The 16,413-nt window shown below is 36.0% G+C and overlaps 1 protein-coding gene across 22 annotated transcripts in view; it reads left to right on the forward strand.

Moving 5' to 3' along the window:
- The window catches only part of ATAD2B (ATPase family AAA domain containing 2B), a 213,570-nt gene that overhangs the window by 159,767 nt on the left and 37,390 nt on the right, over positions 1-16,413 (forward strand). For 9 of the 22 annotated variants that reach the window (XR_012422623.1, XR_012422617.1, XR_012422614.1 and 6 more), the window contains 2 exons: positions 576-713; positions 5,050-5,109. Coding sequence is in view for 12 of the 22 variants with exons in the window: in XM_005576456.4 (XP_005576513.2) it covers positions 576-713; positions 5,050-5,733; positions 8,343-8,470; positions 8,809-8,937; positions 11,021-11,062 (1,121 nt within the window). In the remaining 10 variants the exon portion in view is untranslated. Of the gene's footprint in view, positions 1-575; positions 714-5,049; positions 5,734-8,342; positions 8,471-8,808; positions 8,938-11,020; positions 14,444-16,413 lie in introns of those variants that run through there. The other 13 variants (XR_012422622.1, XM_005576456.4, XM_005576457.4 and 10 more) reach the window with 4 other exon arrangements.

Genomic DNA, 16,413 nt, shown 5'->3' on the forward strand with positions numbered 1-16,413 from the left:
TAGATTAGAGTAAGAAGAAAAGTGGTTACAGAGAGAACCTGAAGAAAAACCAACTTAAGGACCACATAGAAGAAATAAATCTCTAGTGAAGAAAATTAAGACAGAATGATTAGTCTTAGGATTATAATGCAGGTCAACCAAACTGACTGCTGTGTGGTGCGACAGGAAGCAAATAGCATTTTGAAACAGTTCGTGGGAATGGGGTTTAGTGGCCCAGTAGACTGTTGTACATTCTAAGATGGCAGAGATCATGTTTTTGGATAATGTATAATCTTATTGTTCTACAGTCATAATAATGTAAAATGTGCCCCTTTGTGAATTAAAATGAATAAAAATAGGGCCCCTTTGGGCATTAAGGGTAAACATGGCCTGCCAGATTGTTTGATTTTTATGATTTTGTATCTAACTTTCTTACTCATCTTAAAACAAAAGACACTGCTTTCATTGGAATTGCAAACTGCCCAAGTATAACTAATGACTTTAAAACTCAGTTTTGTATTTGAGATTTTTAAAAAACCTTTTGGTTTATGTAGCTGGGAATATTTAAAGAGGTATTGCTTATCTTCTGCTTGCAGGCTTATCAGTAACATCAGAACAAATAAATCCTCATAGTACTGGAGCTCGGAAGACAGAAACTAGAGTTGAAGAGGCATTTCGGCACAAACAAAGAAATCCAGTGGATGTCTGGCACAACTCTGCAAATAAATGTGCATGTGAGTATTTGAGCTCATGTTATCCAGTAGTGAGAACAACTGAGAATGATGTAGATATGTTAGGAATTTGGTACAAACCAAAGTGCTGCTGTTTTCCCACAGCTCTTTTAATCTCTTTTCAGAGGTGAAGAAGAGCTTGTGGGGTAAATGCTGAATCAGAAATATATTTCTTTAACTCTATTTGATGTTTTCTATCCCTATTCAATATTATTTGCTATGACAGTTGGATTAGGCTTGAATATTTTCAGTTTTAAACTTTAGTTTTCGGATAGCTATTGGAGCCAGTAGAATTTTTATCCGCCCCTGTCCTTATCCTCCACTCCTCCTTTTTACTTTGAGATGGAGTCTGGCTCTGTCGCCCAGGCTGGAGTGCAGTGGCGCGATCTCGGCTCACTGCAAGCTCCGCCGCCTCCTGGGTTCACGCCATTCTCCTGCCTCAGCCTCCCTAGAAGCTGGGATCTACAGGCGCCTGCCACCACGCCCGGCTAATTTTTTTGTATTTTTAGTAGAGACGGGGTTTCACCGTGCTCGCCAGGATGGTCTTGATCTCCTGACCTCGTAATCTGCCGGCCTCGGCCTCCCAAAGTGCTGGGATTACAGGCGTGAGCCACCGCACCTGGCCCCTCCACTCCTTCTTGTACACAATGCAGGATGTTCTCCTTAGGGTGGGAAATGGACACTCCTGCGTGTGGGTGTGTCTTATCTGGCAGCAGGAAATTGATTTTTCTGAGAGACTACTTTGTGTTCAGTGTGAAAAATTGGCACAGCCTTCTTTGTAGTTTTTGTGAGATGTATTTAACGGGAAAATTCGGAGATTTTTTGTACTCATTCAGCGTCTTTCTAATAGCGTCCTTCTGTTTCACTGAAGATAGCCTTCCTTGGAAGATACATGCTGTTATTCTGGTATAAAGGTGATAATCCAGGTTAAGTTCCCTTATCCAAAATGCTTGGGACCCACAAGTGTTTTGGATTTTGTATTTTTTTGGATTTTGGAATATTTGCATTGTACTTAACCGGTTCAGCATCCCTAATCCAAAAATCAGATATCTGAAATGCTCTAATGAGCAGTTACTTTGAACGACATGTCAGTGCTCAAAAAGTGTTGGATTTTGGATACGCAACCTGTACTATGTCAGTAAAGCTAGCTATAATATGTGGCATTGAATTTGAATGAATAAACTATACCCGTCTTTTTAAAGCTTGTCCCCTTTTGGTAAGTGGCATTTGTATGTGAGAAAGTTTGAGAAAGGACTTAACGATGCCATGAAACTGATTAAGCCTGTTTGGCCTAGTTGTATTTCAGATCATGACTTGGATTGTGTAGCATAGTACTTACTCTCTTTAAACTTTGAAATTCTTTCCATTCTATGCATCTGCTACAAATATTGATGAATGAAAATGCATTGAATATTCACTTTAAGAAGTTTTAAGTGCCTTTAAATATTTTAAAAACTGTTTGAATCTACAAATATGAGTTTTGTTTTCTCTTACCAGTAGATGGCATATGTGACCCATCATTTTTCTGTTTTACATTAACTTAAATAATAAATCTGAATGTCCCTAAGGCATAGTTGCTTTCCTAAGGCCTTGGTTTTGGAAACAAACTCAGTGATGCTATAAAAAATTGACTCTAAAGATCGTGTCTCTAAATGGACTTTTCACACAGAGCACCCTGATGAAGGAAGTGGGTGTGGATGTGTGTGGATGTGTGTGGATGTGTGTGTGTGTGTGTTTATGTATATATATATAATTATTTGTTTTTTCTTGAGACAGAGTCTCTCTCTGTTGCCCTGGCTGGAGTGCAGTGGCACAGTCTTACCTCACTGCAACCTCCGCCTCCTTGGGTTCAAGCAATTCTCCCACCTCAGCTTCCCAAGCGACTGGGACTACAGGCACCCATCACCACGCCTGGCTTATTTTTCGTATTTTTAGTAGAGATGGGGTTTCACCATGTTGGTCAGGCAGGTCTCAAACTCCAGACTTCAAGTGATCCGCCTGCCTTGGCCTCCCAAAGCTCTGGGAGTACAGGCGTGAGCCACCGTGCCTAGCTGGAAATGATATATTAAGCATTAGGTCCACAAATACTCGTATATACTCTTGCCACATGCCAGGTACTGTGAAGATACATCAGTGACTAAAACAAAAATCTCTTCTTGTGGAGCTAATGTGATCTGTTTCTCTTATTTTGCCAAAATTATACCAACCATTAGAAATAATTATGTAAGGAAGAGAAAAATACCTCTAGTCCTACTTCCCAAAGATTAAGAACATTTTCTCTTACATATTAGCCAGGATGAAAGCATCCTGGAGTAACTTGCTTCAGTGGGGCTCCCAGCCTTTGCTTATGTACTGCATGTCAGGTAGTTGAGGTGACTCTTGATTGAGCAGAGTTCAGCTGCATTTTGCTCTAGTTTCATGGCTTAGGAAAGAAAAAGGGGACCTATTGTACTTTCAGTTACATGGTTGGAGAATAAGAGAGGTTACAGTGTCAGGAATGGCCTACCGGGTGGTAAAAACCTAATACTCTTAACTTTCAGAGTCAGAGCAAGCTGAATGCTTTTTATTTTTTATATGGACTAGATTAGTTTTTCTTCTAGCTAATGGGATGTTTACAAATGCCTATCATCTGAGCCTGTGTACCGGATTTTAACAGTAGATTAATACAGAAATTTTCTTCTCTATGATAATTACCCTGTAACTTTAAATTATATAAATAGAAATAAATAGGGGAAAAGAATGAAGAGTTAGTGCTAACAGGATTACAGTTTTGAAGGAAAAATACATGTTGAGCCAAATGACTAAATAAGAGAAACCTTTAGAAGATACATTCTTAGGTAAGAAAGGAGTAATATTTATAAATAAATTTATCCATTTCTTGTGAATTTACAAAGATGCAGCAGTGATTAAAGATGAAAGGATAAAAGAAGTATGTAAATACGCGATATACTGTTGATAGATTCTAAATTCATATTAAGCAGTGTGAATATAAGAAACAAGGGTTGTCATTAAAAGACTATATTCCTTTCTGTCTCTATAAAGCAATTTTTAAATTACAGATTAAACAGCCTACAGTTAATGATTTCATATTTATATTTTCTTTAAAAAATATCTTTGCCCAGGAAGCTTTTCAGCTTTGATGTATTAAACATATATAGTCTTTTTTTAAAGTTAAAATTATTACGTTCATAACCACAGAAAAAATGAATATTTTTATTCTCTGATACTTTCAACAAACTAGTATTTAGAATTTGGGGTGCGATACCAGAAGTGATTCAGCTCTAGCTTAAGTGGTTTGCTTTAATAATTTTTATATTTAAGTGTTCTGAAGAACACTTAACTGTATATGCAAGTGTCCCAAATTATAAAATAAAAGTTAACTTTTTGTTTATTTAAGGGACAATGAGCTAGACTTGCTTAACCATCTACCTCAATTTGATACATGTGAGAAATTAAAAATTCCAGGGTCCATTAACACCTGGAGGCCCCAGCTGCCTACTCATAAAGCTCAGGATAGTTTCGAGCATCTAAGTGTATAGTCCTTACAACTTTTGTAGGCCTCCCTTTTCACATAAGTGACCAAGTATTTATTTTCAATGTTTTGTTTATGTTGTTCTTGTTGCCTTGATAGCAAAGGGCTTAGTTTTCCTACATATTCTCAAATAACTTTGCAAGAAATTGATGCCGCTGGGTGAACTGTTTGTGTTAGAAGAGATTAACAGTTGGTTCACCAAATTGTCCAAATAACCTTCATAAGGCATCTGTCCATGGTCATACTTAACTTTGAGTGATTCCTTTTTCTGAAAGGAGAGGTTTCTTTGTGAGGATACCTTTAACTGTTCTCTTATGCTGTATTGAATCATGTCTTTATTTTCTTTCATGATTTAGGAGCTACCTTTTGCTAGCAAAAACATCCACCTTCCTGGTGGAAATCCAGGGCTTTGATCTGAAAGTATGGGAAATCCCCATACTTTCTGGCAGCCTGGTAATGTGGTCATTCTTTAAATGTGTATATTACATGTATGGCTTCTGCATGTTGAAAATTAGGAACAATTGTAAAGTAGGATCTAGGATAGTAGAATAGATTAGTGCTGAATAAACTCATAACAGGAAATACATTCAAAAATGTTTTATTCTGTAGAGTTCATCCCTGACTTCATATCCATTCCATTTGTAGGTTGCAAGGATTAGTCAGCATGAATGTTAAGAGCTAAGTAGTTTTTGTTTGTAAGTTCATCAGCATGGGTTTACTTTCTTTTGGGTCCTGTTTAATAAACGTATGTAAAATTGGTATTGCATTCCAAGTTCTACATATCTTTTTTCCTTCCTTGTAAAACAGTTCGGGTTCGGAGAAAATCAAGGCGGCGATCACAGTGGGGTAAAGGAATTATTAAGAAAAGGAAAGTTAATAATTTAAAAAAAGATGAAGAAGACACCAAATTTGCAGACTATGAGAACCATGCGGAGGACAGGAAATTATTAGAGAATGGAGAGTTTGAGGTAAGCACTGACTGCCATGAGGAAAATGGAGAAGAGACTGGAGACTTATCTATGACCAATGACGAATCATCCTGTGACATCATGGACATGGACCAGGGGCAGAGGCTTAACAATGGAGCAGGCACAAAAGAGAACTTTGCCTCTACTGAGGAGGAAAGTTCAAATGAATCTCTACTCGTCAACAGCAGCAGTTCCTTAAACCCGGAGCAGACCTCCAGGAAAGAGACTTTCCTTAAAGGAAATTGTCTAAATGGTGAGGCTTCCACTGACAGTTTTGAAGGAATACCAGTTCTGGAATGTCAGAATGGCAAGCTTGAAGTAGTTTCTTTCTGTGATAGTGGAGATAAATGTAGTTCTGAACAAAAGATTCTTCTGGAGGACCAGTCAAAAGAAAAACCAGAAACTTCGATTGAAAATCATGGAGATGATCCTGAGAAACTAGAGGCACTGGAATGTAGCAATAATGAGAAGTTAGAACCTGGCCCTGATGTGGAGGTTAAAGATGCAGAACTGGATAAAGAAGGTAGAGCTAATATTTGAAAAATCTTCTGAAGGTTTAAACTCCAGAGTTAATTCATTGCGTATTTTATCTAGTTCCCAGTAGTAATAGTTGATGAATAATTATACCCCTCTGAGAATCTGTTAAAGTTTTCATCCTGTTCTCTAGAAAAGCACGTGCGTGCACACACACACACACACACACACAGAGGCATGCACCAAATTTCACTGTAAGTTTCAGAGGGTGTATCGTTTCGAATGCATTGCTTTACTGGCCACTTACTCTTCTGCCTCCTGCCTGATTATCACCCCTAGCCTCAGGGATTTATGACTGAAAGCTACGTAAATCCACAGGTGTTAAGAAGATGGAATTCCAAGAAGAATTATTGGCATGGGCTGGGTGTGGGCAGAGAAGACTTGGTCATAATAGCAGTATGATATATTCGGAGGAGTAATATAGACCTAGATTAAATTACCACTTTTGTTCATTATAATCATGTGACTTTGAGCTCATTATTTACACTCTCCAAGCCTATTTATTCAACTTTAGAATGGTGGTGTTGCAGGGATTAAATAAATCGTGTATTTTAATTGCCTCTCGTGGTAACTGGCACATACTAAGGTATATTCATTCCAGGCAGTCATTGTTAGTTGAATCCAAGGGCTGTTCAGTCTAAAAGCCTTCATTGCTTTATAAGTCCAGTAGTGGAATAAAGAAGCAGAGCACCATTGTCAAGTTTACCTTGTTCTCAGGGAATCAGAGTGCTCTCCCAGCTTCTGACTTCTTATGGCTACATGATTCATTTAAGAAGCAGCAGAAAGAGGGAGTTAAGGTTTTCTAGCCTGTCTTTGTTTATCATTATTCTTTAGCCCATAGCAGGGTCTGGGGTGAGTTGCTATCTAACCTGCTCAATATACATTTCCTTCCTGGATAGGTACTATTATAGGAGGCTATCTTGAAATTGTATTATTTTCTCTAAATTGTGTGGAGTGAAGTGCACAGCTACAGCCTGGGATTTGGGCTATGTGGGAAAGGTTTTTTTTTTTTTTCTGCCAGTATTTTAAGTCCTTTCGCAGAGTTAGGAAGCAGGAAAATATTCAAAGTCTAAGAATTCCTTTAATGGATAAAGAGAAATTTACTGTTCTTAAATGCCACCTGTTAAACATTTATCTTATTCTTCAATATTTAATACTAAACTAGTTTTCAGAGTGGTATTCATTCTGTCTATAAAGATAGACAGAACTTTAAAAATATGTTAAAGCCAGGGTTAAGTAATGAATCTAACAGCATGGGAAAAGTAGAGAAGGAATCTGGTATGAGACCAAATGGGTGAGGATAGAGGAGTCTTTTTTAATGCTGATTTCTATGAGATTTCCATAAGCGTGCTGAAAAAGGCTTAAATTAACATTGTGTTCAGTTGGTGATCTAAAAACTGTAAAGATAATTGTGTAAAAGTTTGACCTGAAACTTTCATTTGGAATTATCAGGACAGTATCTTAATCTGAGTTTTCAGGCCTCTAGAAGTCCATGGATGTAGTAATGAGGATCAATATGATTTTAACAAAACTCCTAGCATATGGTAATTGAACTATAAAGTCTTTCACATTAAAGGCAGCCTGAAATATAAAATTTCTCTGATATATCATGATACATGTTTTTGAAGGTAATACTTTGGTTCTTTTGCTGTTTGTTTTATAAAGCAGGCATTGAGAAGGAGGAGGAGTTTAAAGACTTGGGTGTAAGAAATAAGAGGACTAATGTAGGATGGAGGCAGGTCCCTGCATTGGGACACTTAATAAATATGTTCTCCTTAGTGTCCCTGACATGGGCCGCATCCTGTATGAAATTCTGAAACAGTCCAAGTTTGTCTTTGTGTTCCTTCCCCTCCCTCACCCTCCTCTTAAGAGTAGTCCTACTTAGGGGAGCACAGGGCTCCATGATCTACCCCTCAGAGTGCCTTGGTCCATGAAATTATGCTTAGCCACCTTAAAATTTCTGTTTGTTTAGTGTGGCTGGTCTCAGCAAAATGTTAGAAGGAAAGTAATTAGATTATACTGATTTACTCTAAGGTAGGAAAGAACACAAGCCCTTTTACACTTTTAATGGGTTTATATTTTTAAGAAAAAAATGGTAAACTTTGGATCAATTTCTAATAGAATTTTAGGCTGTGTAACATATAAGAAATTTCAGGCAATGTTTTAGGTTGGGAGGCAAATATGTAGACAGGTGGGCCCCACTTTTGTTAGTATCTACTTTTCTAGGTTGCTTCCCTTCTTCTGGTTCTGAAAGCTCCCAATTGTAAAATGATAGCTGTAGAGTGAAGGCTGTTTGTAAGTCAGTGCTTAGAGGTGAAGATTGCTTTTATCTTCCTTTTCATGGATATGCTTATTAAGTGGTATTCTAGTATGACTTGACTTTTTAAGTTGTAGCTTAGTTTTCTTTAATTTGGTTTACTTAGTCTTACCAATAAAAAAAAAATCTACCACATTGGGTTGCTTTAAAAAACATCACTTAAGAATACACCCTTCCTCATTCCAAAAGGGATTTGTGGTAGGTAAAAGAATTTATAGCTGCTCAAGACTGATTTTTCTTAACTTTTACTTGCTGCAGTATATTTTTTGTCTCAATTGTAGGTGCTTCTAAAGTAAAGAAATACCGTAAATTAATTTTAGAGCAGGCAAAAACGACAAGTCTGGAACTGGTTCCAGAAGAGCCATCTGAGCCTGTGCCTCCTCTTATAGTTGATCGTGAGAGATTGAAGGTAAGCTTAGCTATTCCCAGTCAGTTTTAAATGAATGGACGGAGATTTGAATGTATTTGTAGGCAATTGAATAAAACTAGTTTTCCTGCTTTAACCCTGAAATATAAATGCCTCAGAGCTTCTAGTAAAAAAGAGTTACGTGTATTTTAAGGAGTTGAAAGATACGGGAATAGTCCAAGATATTCTAAGGGAATAATTTTAAGCCCTCGAATCTTTTAATTTCATGTTCACTGTTACATCCTAGCTTTATGGTGTTTATTGACCGGCCATTTGAATATACAATTTCAGTTTGACCAGTGAAATCAAATTACATTTTATTCTCTTCTATTTTTTCTTAGAAATTGCTTGATTTGTTGGTGGATAAAAGCAACAATCTGGCAGTTGATCAGCTTGAGAGACTATATTCTCTTCTTAGTCAGTGCATCTACCGTCATCGTAAAGATTATGACAAATCACAACTTGTAGAGGTAAGTGTTCAGTTTATCAGTAGAATAAACAAATATTTGCTTTTACTTGTTCCAAAGAAAAGAGAAAAAAAAGTTATTTTGCCTACATCTATGTCTTTCACCAAGTAACTGAAAAATGTTTTGAAGATTTAAGACAAGAATCTTTAAGAGTTACAGTTTGAAGAATAAAGCCTTTCTGTACCATTTTGTCTCTGGAAAGAAGTAATCTGGGGTTCCTTTTTTTTTTTTTTTGTCAAAACACAGACATCCATGGTTCTGGGTTGGTAAATATGGAGAAGTAGTATATCACAGTTCTTTCCCTACTTGCTTATAACTGACATGCCAACTGAGCCTATCACTTGGGCTTGTTGGATGTGGTCATGGCCACACACTCCTTATCACTGCTTTCTAGGTAGCCACTGCCAATGTAAAGGCATTGGCATGGGCAGTGAGACCTATTTGCCATTAATGGTTGGAAGATAACTCAAAAGTCATCTTATTTTAGTTAAATCTAGTCCTGTAAATTAGCCATATGAAGAAGTGACTGTCCTTTTGCTTAGATACTTTTAGAGATGAGGCATTCCCTTTCTAGACAACTCTGAACCAAGGGAACTTCTTCCCATATAAGTATGAGCTTATATCTTTGTTTATATAAGTTCCATCATTAAACCATACTTCTGCCTTTTCAGGTCATCAGAGCAAATGTAATCACTCATCTACTCACAAAATGGCTAAATGACTTAATTCAGCTCTCTTTGTTGATTTTCCTGTTTGTTTGTTTATCTGGGGGGTCTATCTATTAAATGTTTATCGAGTACCTGCAGTGCCAGATGCTGTGCTGGGTGTTTCGAATGCAAAAAATGAGTAAGACAAAGTCTCTGCTCTCAAAGAATACTTTTAGTATATTAAAGATGTATATGTAAAGGATATAGTTATTTCTCATGTGTAATTTTCTTTTCTTATTTGGCAGTATATGATAAAACATTTAGCAGGAGTGATTTTTGTTGACCACATGGAAGAACGTGTTGATCAGATGATGATCTGTTAATACAGCCTATTAGTTCTTCAGAGATGTAGAATAGAATTTCTTTGGAGATGTTTAAAGGGAAGGAAAAAGTGCAAGTGTCTTAGATGTATTTGACATTTGCCCACCTGAGTAAAATGTGCGGGGTAGAGTTCTTCACAATTTTTTAAAATTCTAGAACTTCTTTGTTCATATGGTTGCAGTTTTATTAGCTTGAATGCATTAAATACTCGTCACCAGTGAAACATCTCAGTGTGGAACCCTAATAATCTAGAGGCCTAGTTTAGGGAGGGAAGGGATTGATAACAGAATCAGCAGTGAGTGGCTTTCATGGTGGTGGTGATGGAAGCCACTCATTCTGGCTTTTTTTTTAACCCTGTCTTTTCAGCTCTGGTTGGAGTGAATTTTTGCCATAAGTTTCCCTAATACTGAATGCGTTCATTTTGCTTTGGGAGTTAGTGAAATATAATGAGGAAGGAAGGGCTCAGTCTCTGGAGTGAGGCTGCCTGTATTCAAATCCTGACTGCCACCTGTTAGCTGTCAAATTATTTATCCCCTCTGTGCCTCTGTTTCTTTGTCTGTAAAATGGGCCTCATAGTAATACCTATGTTCAACCTTCAATGTTATGGGAGTTAAAACTATATATATATAAATTATATATATATATATATGCATACATATAAATACAAATATTTACTTATATTTATGTATTTTATATATAGAAATTTCTTAGTAAGTATCTGGTGTAATAAGTTACTCATCGAGTGTTGCTATCATCATCCTTATATTCATATTATTCATATCCTACCTCATACTGATACTACTGGCATAATAAGTTAGTTATTTGTTGAGTGTGACCATCATCATCATCCTTATTGGCCTAAATATAAAATAGGAGGTACTTGGAAGTGTCTAGGGGAGATAGTCTTAATTAGCTATGGTATTGTAATCAGAGAAATATTCAAAGTTTAACCTGTATCTCAAATTCATTCCCTAAAAATTTAAAGTGAATTCTTCCATAATGAGGAACACTTTTGTCTTTCCCTTAATAGATAACATGCATTTTTTTTCCTTTTATAGGAGATGGAAAGAACAGTTCATATGTTTGAGACATTCCTATGAACTTTTCAAGATGAGTGGTTTATCCTCTCCAATCTGCTCCTGACAGAGCAGTCTTCTGAGCCATTCAATTTCAAATTGCACCAATTACGTGCAGAGCCTTGGTGTAAAGTGCTCTCTCACTCATTCTTTTTCTCTGTTGAATTTGGTGCTATTGTCTCAGGTACCTGAAACCAACCAGCCTACAAGAACCAAACAGAACTTCAGAAACATGTTGTATTTTCCACAAATAAAAAATACAACCCCACAGCTTGGAGATTTTGGTGCTACAGAAACTGCTCTCGCTTCTGCTCCTCTTTTTGTGCACTCTCTTTTGGAGACTCCTCTCTTAGGGAGCAGACCAGCAAACAGGAGGAAACTGGATGGGGCAGTTCTAACTGTGTTGAATTGTTTAAACAGTGGGCAACTTTTTTTTTTCCCCTCCATTTTATCCCTTTAATCATATTTTTCCCCCATCTGGGTAATGGAATGAAACCTGTTTTAGAGTTGGCTATGGTCTATTCTGGTGGGAAGCTGAAGAAACTGGATGAAATTAGGTCAGGCTCTTTAGAACTGCCTTTAACGTGCCTTTTTATTCATTTGAGGAAGATAAGGCTAAAAGGATGGGCTGTTTGAAGCAAATAAATTAGAAATCTTTCTTTGGTCACCACCTTGAAAATAAGTTTTGATACTGTATGTCATTAAGAGACAACCAGTGTTTAGGTATGAAATGCCTGTCTTATTCTCAAAGCTCAATCAAGACACCCAGTAAGCCACATAATATACTAAAATGGTAAGTTTTCTTGTAAGATCTGTTTTGGTTTAAGAAACATGTAATAACAACAATGAATAATACACAGTCCACACACAAAAAAACAAAAAACAAAACTCCACACATTTTGGTATTGCTGACAATGATGAGTAGAAAATAAATAGATAGTGGCCATTCTTTCTTCTGTCAGTGGCAATTTAATAGTTACTCATGTTTGAGTTCCCAGAGAAAAATGGTTTTCATATGTAGTAAATTGTTATTTTTGTTTTAAAGCCAGGACTTGCCAAATGGACAGAAAAGAGAGGAATTCGTCAGAAGCTCCATAAAATTCATTTTCTGTATGCTTAATTGCAAGTGAGCTCTGGTATGGTCCTTGAATAACAGTATTAATGTTTAAATCCCATCTCCTAAGCTTACCTTCACAACTCTTCATTTTGATTGGAAACCATTTTGAATCTTGTTGAGTGATTTCTGTGAATTGTACGTATCCGAAATTAATTATGGGTTACTAGTTTTACAAAAAACTTTCTACAGATTTGGAGACACAGTCTAGGCAGTTGCAAAGAGGCAAAGGGTGCAGTGACTTTTTTTATCAGATGATTTTTAAACAAAAAGATAGAAAATTTTGCCGACAAGTTGGCTTGATAGCTTCATTCATTGTAGCCGTTAGCTGCAGGTGTGTCTTTCCAATATATGCAACACATGTAGTTTGGGTTTTAATTAGGGCAAATGGTCTTGGACTACTGCAGAGATTCTGAGCTACCTCAGCTTTTTGTATTTTAGTTACCAACAGTGTTTACAGAGTCCTGTAATCACTTTGCCACCGTTTACATCCTGAAGCTAAGGTACTTGTCTCCTTGTCTCTGGCTGTTTGTAGTGTGCAGAAAGCATACTTTGGCCGTAGCCTACTGCAGTAATCCAAAGTGCTTCTTTGCATTTACATTTACATCTAATGCCTTCTAATTCTAGCTTAATTTTTTTTTAAATGCCACGTGTTTTCTTTGTACCTAGTCTGTGAAGTTTCCGTAATATCCAGTTAGTCATGTAAGTCAAGATGCTACCCATGTAGACACACTGTATTTTTAAGGTGGGCAAGTGCGATTAACGATGAACAATTTTAAAGGGGAGGTTATTTGAAACCTCTAATTTGATTATTGGGAGGATTTTCATGCTTTCTTTAGTATTTATTACCATCATACCGATTCAGACTATTTTATTGTCTAATACATTAGCATTTTGTATTTTGATGGAAATTGTTACAGAATTTAAAGATTTGATGAAATAAGATGTAGCAGATTTTTTGTAGCAAGTTTCTGGTAAAAGGGTTTTTTGCAAGTCTCAGGTTCTTGCTGCACTATTTTTTTTTAAATATTTATTCCAGTTATTCTAATTCAGAAGCATTCTTTTCAAGTAACAGCAGCACTTGTGAAAGGAAAAAAAACGCACACGTTTCTTATTAGGTTACTAAATTTGTACAATTAATTAAGATTTTAGCCATCAGTGAGTTTGACAAGGGAAATGTATTTATTTTCAGCATTAAAATGCTTCCAAAAGATCAAGTTGCTTTTGTTTGTTTTTTTAACTGTAATGTAGTTGCAGAAATCGGAGGCAACCTCAGTATAGGAACTGCCACTTTGAACAGTTTAGTTCTTAAAGAAAAAGTCAGTCTAATGCCAAGGGGAGAACAATGAGCTGAAATTGTACCAACTCCTCTGGCCCTCTTTCCCTCAATTAAAAAAACACACTTACCAGTTTTGCTTATTTTACAGATATCTGGTGGTTCTATAGTTTAAAGCAGCTTGTGAAATTATCTAAGTGGACTCAATTTTGTTTACCTTTCTGTAAGTTCTTCATTTTTGCTGTATAGCATTGGCAAAAATATGTACAAATTGACCTCTGTTCTTATTTCCTATTGTGAGCATTATAAATGATAAGCTCCTATGTAAAACCTTGCTCTCAGATGAGTAAAATATGTATCACAGCATAGCTCAGCAATAGTTCATGCTCAGCTGTGGGGACCCTGGGAGCTTTTTGAAGATGATGGAACCGCACTAGGGTTGAAACTGATGGCTGTGGAGTTAATTGTGTTTTCGAGCTTGAATCTCACCTGTGATTTTTTTTTTTTTTAATGTTGTTTCATGACTTGATTTTTCTCATAAGCCAATGTATTTGTAGGTTTACTGGATTTTATTTTTAGGGAGTGGGTAATTTCTTCCCATTTTTGATTAAGTTGGTTCAGCTATGGTGCTATTCAGTAGGTATCTTCAGTGTCAGGTCCCGTAGCTGAATGCCATTGTTATTATAATTATTATTTGTAATCACATTGTAAGCTTGAATTTGGGCTTGTACCTGCATCTTTTGTATTCTGTACATCTGGTTACTTAGACTTTGGGAGTCCCATTTGGTTTCAGTCATGTATGTCTACTTTGTAGTTTAAGTAGACTTCATCAACTATGGTCTATTTTGGGTTTGTAGTTTTAATTTAGAATTGTGTTAAATTGATGTTTTGCATTTGACTTCATTTTACGTTAGTTGAAGTAAATTATTTAATTTTTGAATTCTGGAATTTGAACATTTACTGTAATTTGTAATATAACTGCTGTGAAATACTTGAATAAAGATGACAAGAAAAACATGTCTTTCTTTAGCTTAATTATGATCACTGTTGGCTACAAATGCAGTGCTACTTTTCTAGCCGATTTAGACTGTTTTACAGAGAGGCATATTGCTGTTTATTAAGCACCCACAAAGTCGTGTTATATGTTCCTTTTAGATTTTAAGTACCCCTCACGATTTTTTAGCTGAAAGCTTTTTATGTTGAGAAAGTATGGTTTTACTTTTAGTTGAAGATTGTCTAAAATACATTGTGTAGAAGCAAATGGATTACTTCTGAGATTTGTTTTTCTAACTGGAAGACTATACGATAACATATAATCAGGTTATATGGTTCATTTAGTTTAAAATGTTTTCCTTTTTATCGGCTTGTTATCAGCATACTTTGTACAGTATAGCACATAATATGGACAGATTTCATACCAGAGTTTTGAAGGGCTTACTTCAAGTGAATAGAATGTTCTTGGCTTCAGAATACCTATTTTTCCTGTGTGCCTTGAGATACCTTTTCATGTTCCTGTAGTACACTGATCTTCCTCAATATAAATCCTTACTTTTGTCTTTTGAATCACAGTAAAAAAGATGGATTTTTAAGACCTTGTTTTGCTTGATTTCTCAGATTCTGTAATTTCAACTTTTATCTGTATCAAAAGATTGGTAATAATAAACCTGCAAAACATATTTTTAACACTGAATGTTTAGATAAAGAGCTTATAATTTGAGGCTCAATCAAGTTTTTTGGACTTTGGAGATGAAGTTAAGTTTTATTTATCCAGTTTTAGTTTCCATAAGACTCAAAACTACAGTAAAATCGGAGGCAAATCTTTAAATCTATTTCATGTTATCCCTGTACCCTGACACCTACAAAGTTATCTAGTGACTATTTAAAAACATATACATTCCCTCTTTTACCCCCACATTCATATGTTTGTTATGTGCCTAGCATTATGCCAGGCATGTGGGATACACAAATAATGTATTCCTGTCCTCAGGTAGCTTAGAGTCTGCCAGGGAGTTGGTGTATATACCAATAGTAATGATTCCACGGAATAAGTGCTTTAACAGAAGGGACACAATGTTCAGAGTTCTGAGAAGGGAACCAATTAATTATGTTTAGGAATGGGGAAAATAAGGAAAGACTTCAGAGAAAGTTGGTATTATATTTGCTCTTCATCTCTCTCTGGCTTTTCTAGACTCTATCCCCGCTTCACCAAAATTTGTTCTTGTTTTTTTATGTGTGTGACCTTTCATATTACATCAGATGTATTATTATAGAATCTAAACCCTGCCCATATTTCAGGGCTGTATAGTATTATATATATAATATACATATATATATGTGTGTGATATATATATTACACACATATATGTATATATATGGCATATGCTGATCTTCAGAAATTAGCTATGTTTTGTACTGCATTACATAGTAAGTTACTATGTAAATATAATATATAAAACTTAGTAGTTTATTCATGAGGGAAGGGGAGATAGAAAAGTATTATATTTCTTCTGTATTCCCTATAGGAATTTGAAGCAGTGCAGGATTCAGTAGATACTTATTTAATTCCTTTTGATTTTCATGACATAGAAGGCTCAAAGTTACCTTAATCATTTTTTCATTCATTTATAAAATACATAGTGAGTGCCTACCATGTACCAGGCACTGTTGCAGGTGCTAGAAATAAAGCAGCAAACTAAACAGAAAAAGTCCTTGTCTTCATGGAGCTTAAATTCTTTCTGATGTTGTGTGCCAGGTTTCTGTCGTGGTTGATCAGAGTTCACATTATTTTTTAAAAGTGTGGTGCTGTTAAACACTCTTAAAACACTTTTAAATTTCATTAAGCAGTGAATGAAGCACTTCGTTATTAAAAACTTGCCAGGAACTCTGCTTTTTCCTTCTTGCTTCCCTTATATTCCCTATCTTGGTGAGAAACCTAGCTGTCAACCTGAACTTTTATCTTCTTTATGACCCATCTCATTCAATCAT

Source organism: Macaca fascicularis, chromosome 13 (genome assembly GCF_037993035.2).
Source record: "Macaca fascicularis isolate 582-1 chromosome 13, T2T-MFA8v1.1".
Lineage (NCBI taxonomy): Eukaryota > Metazoa > Chordata > Mammalia > Primates > Cercopithecidae > Macaca > Macaca fascicularis.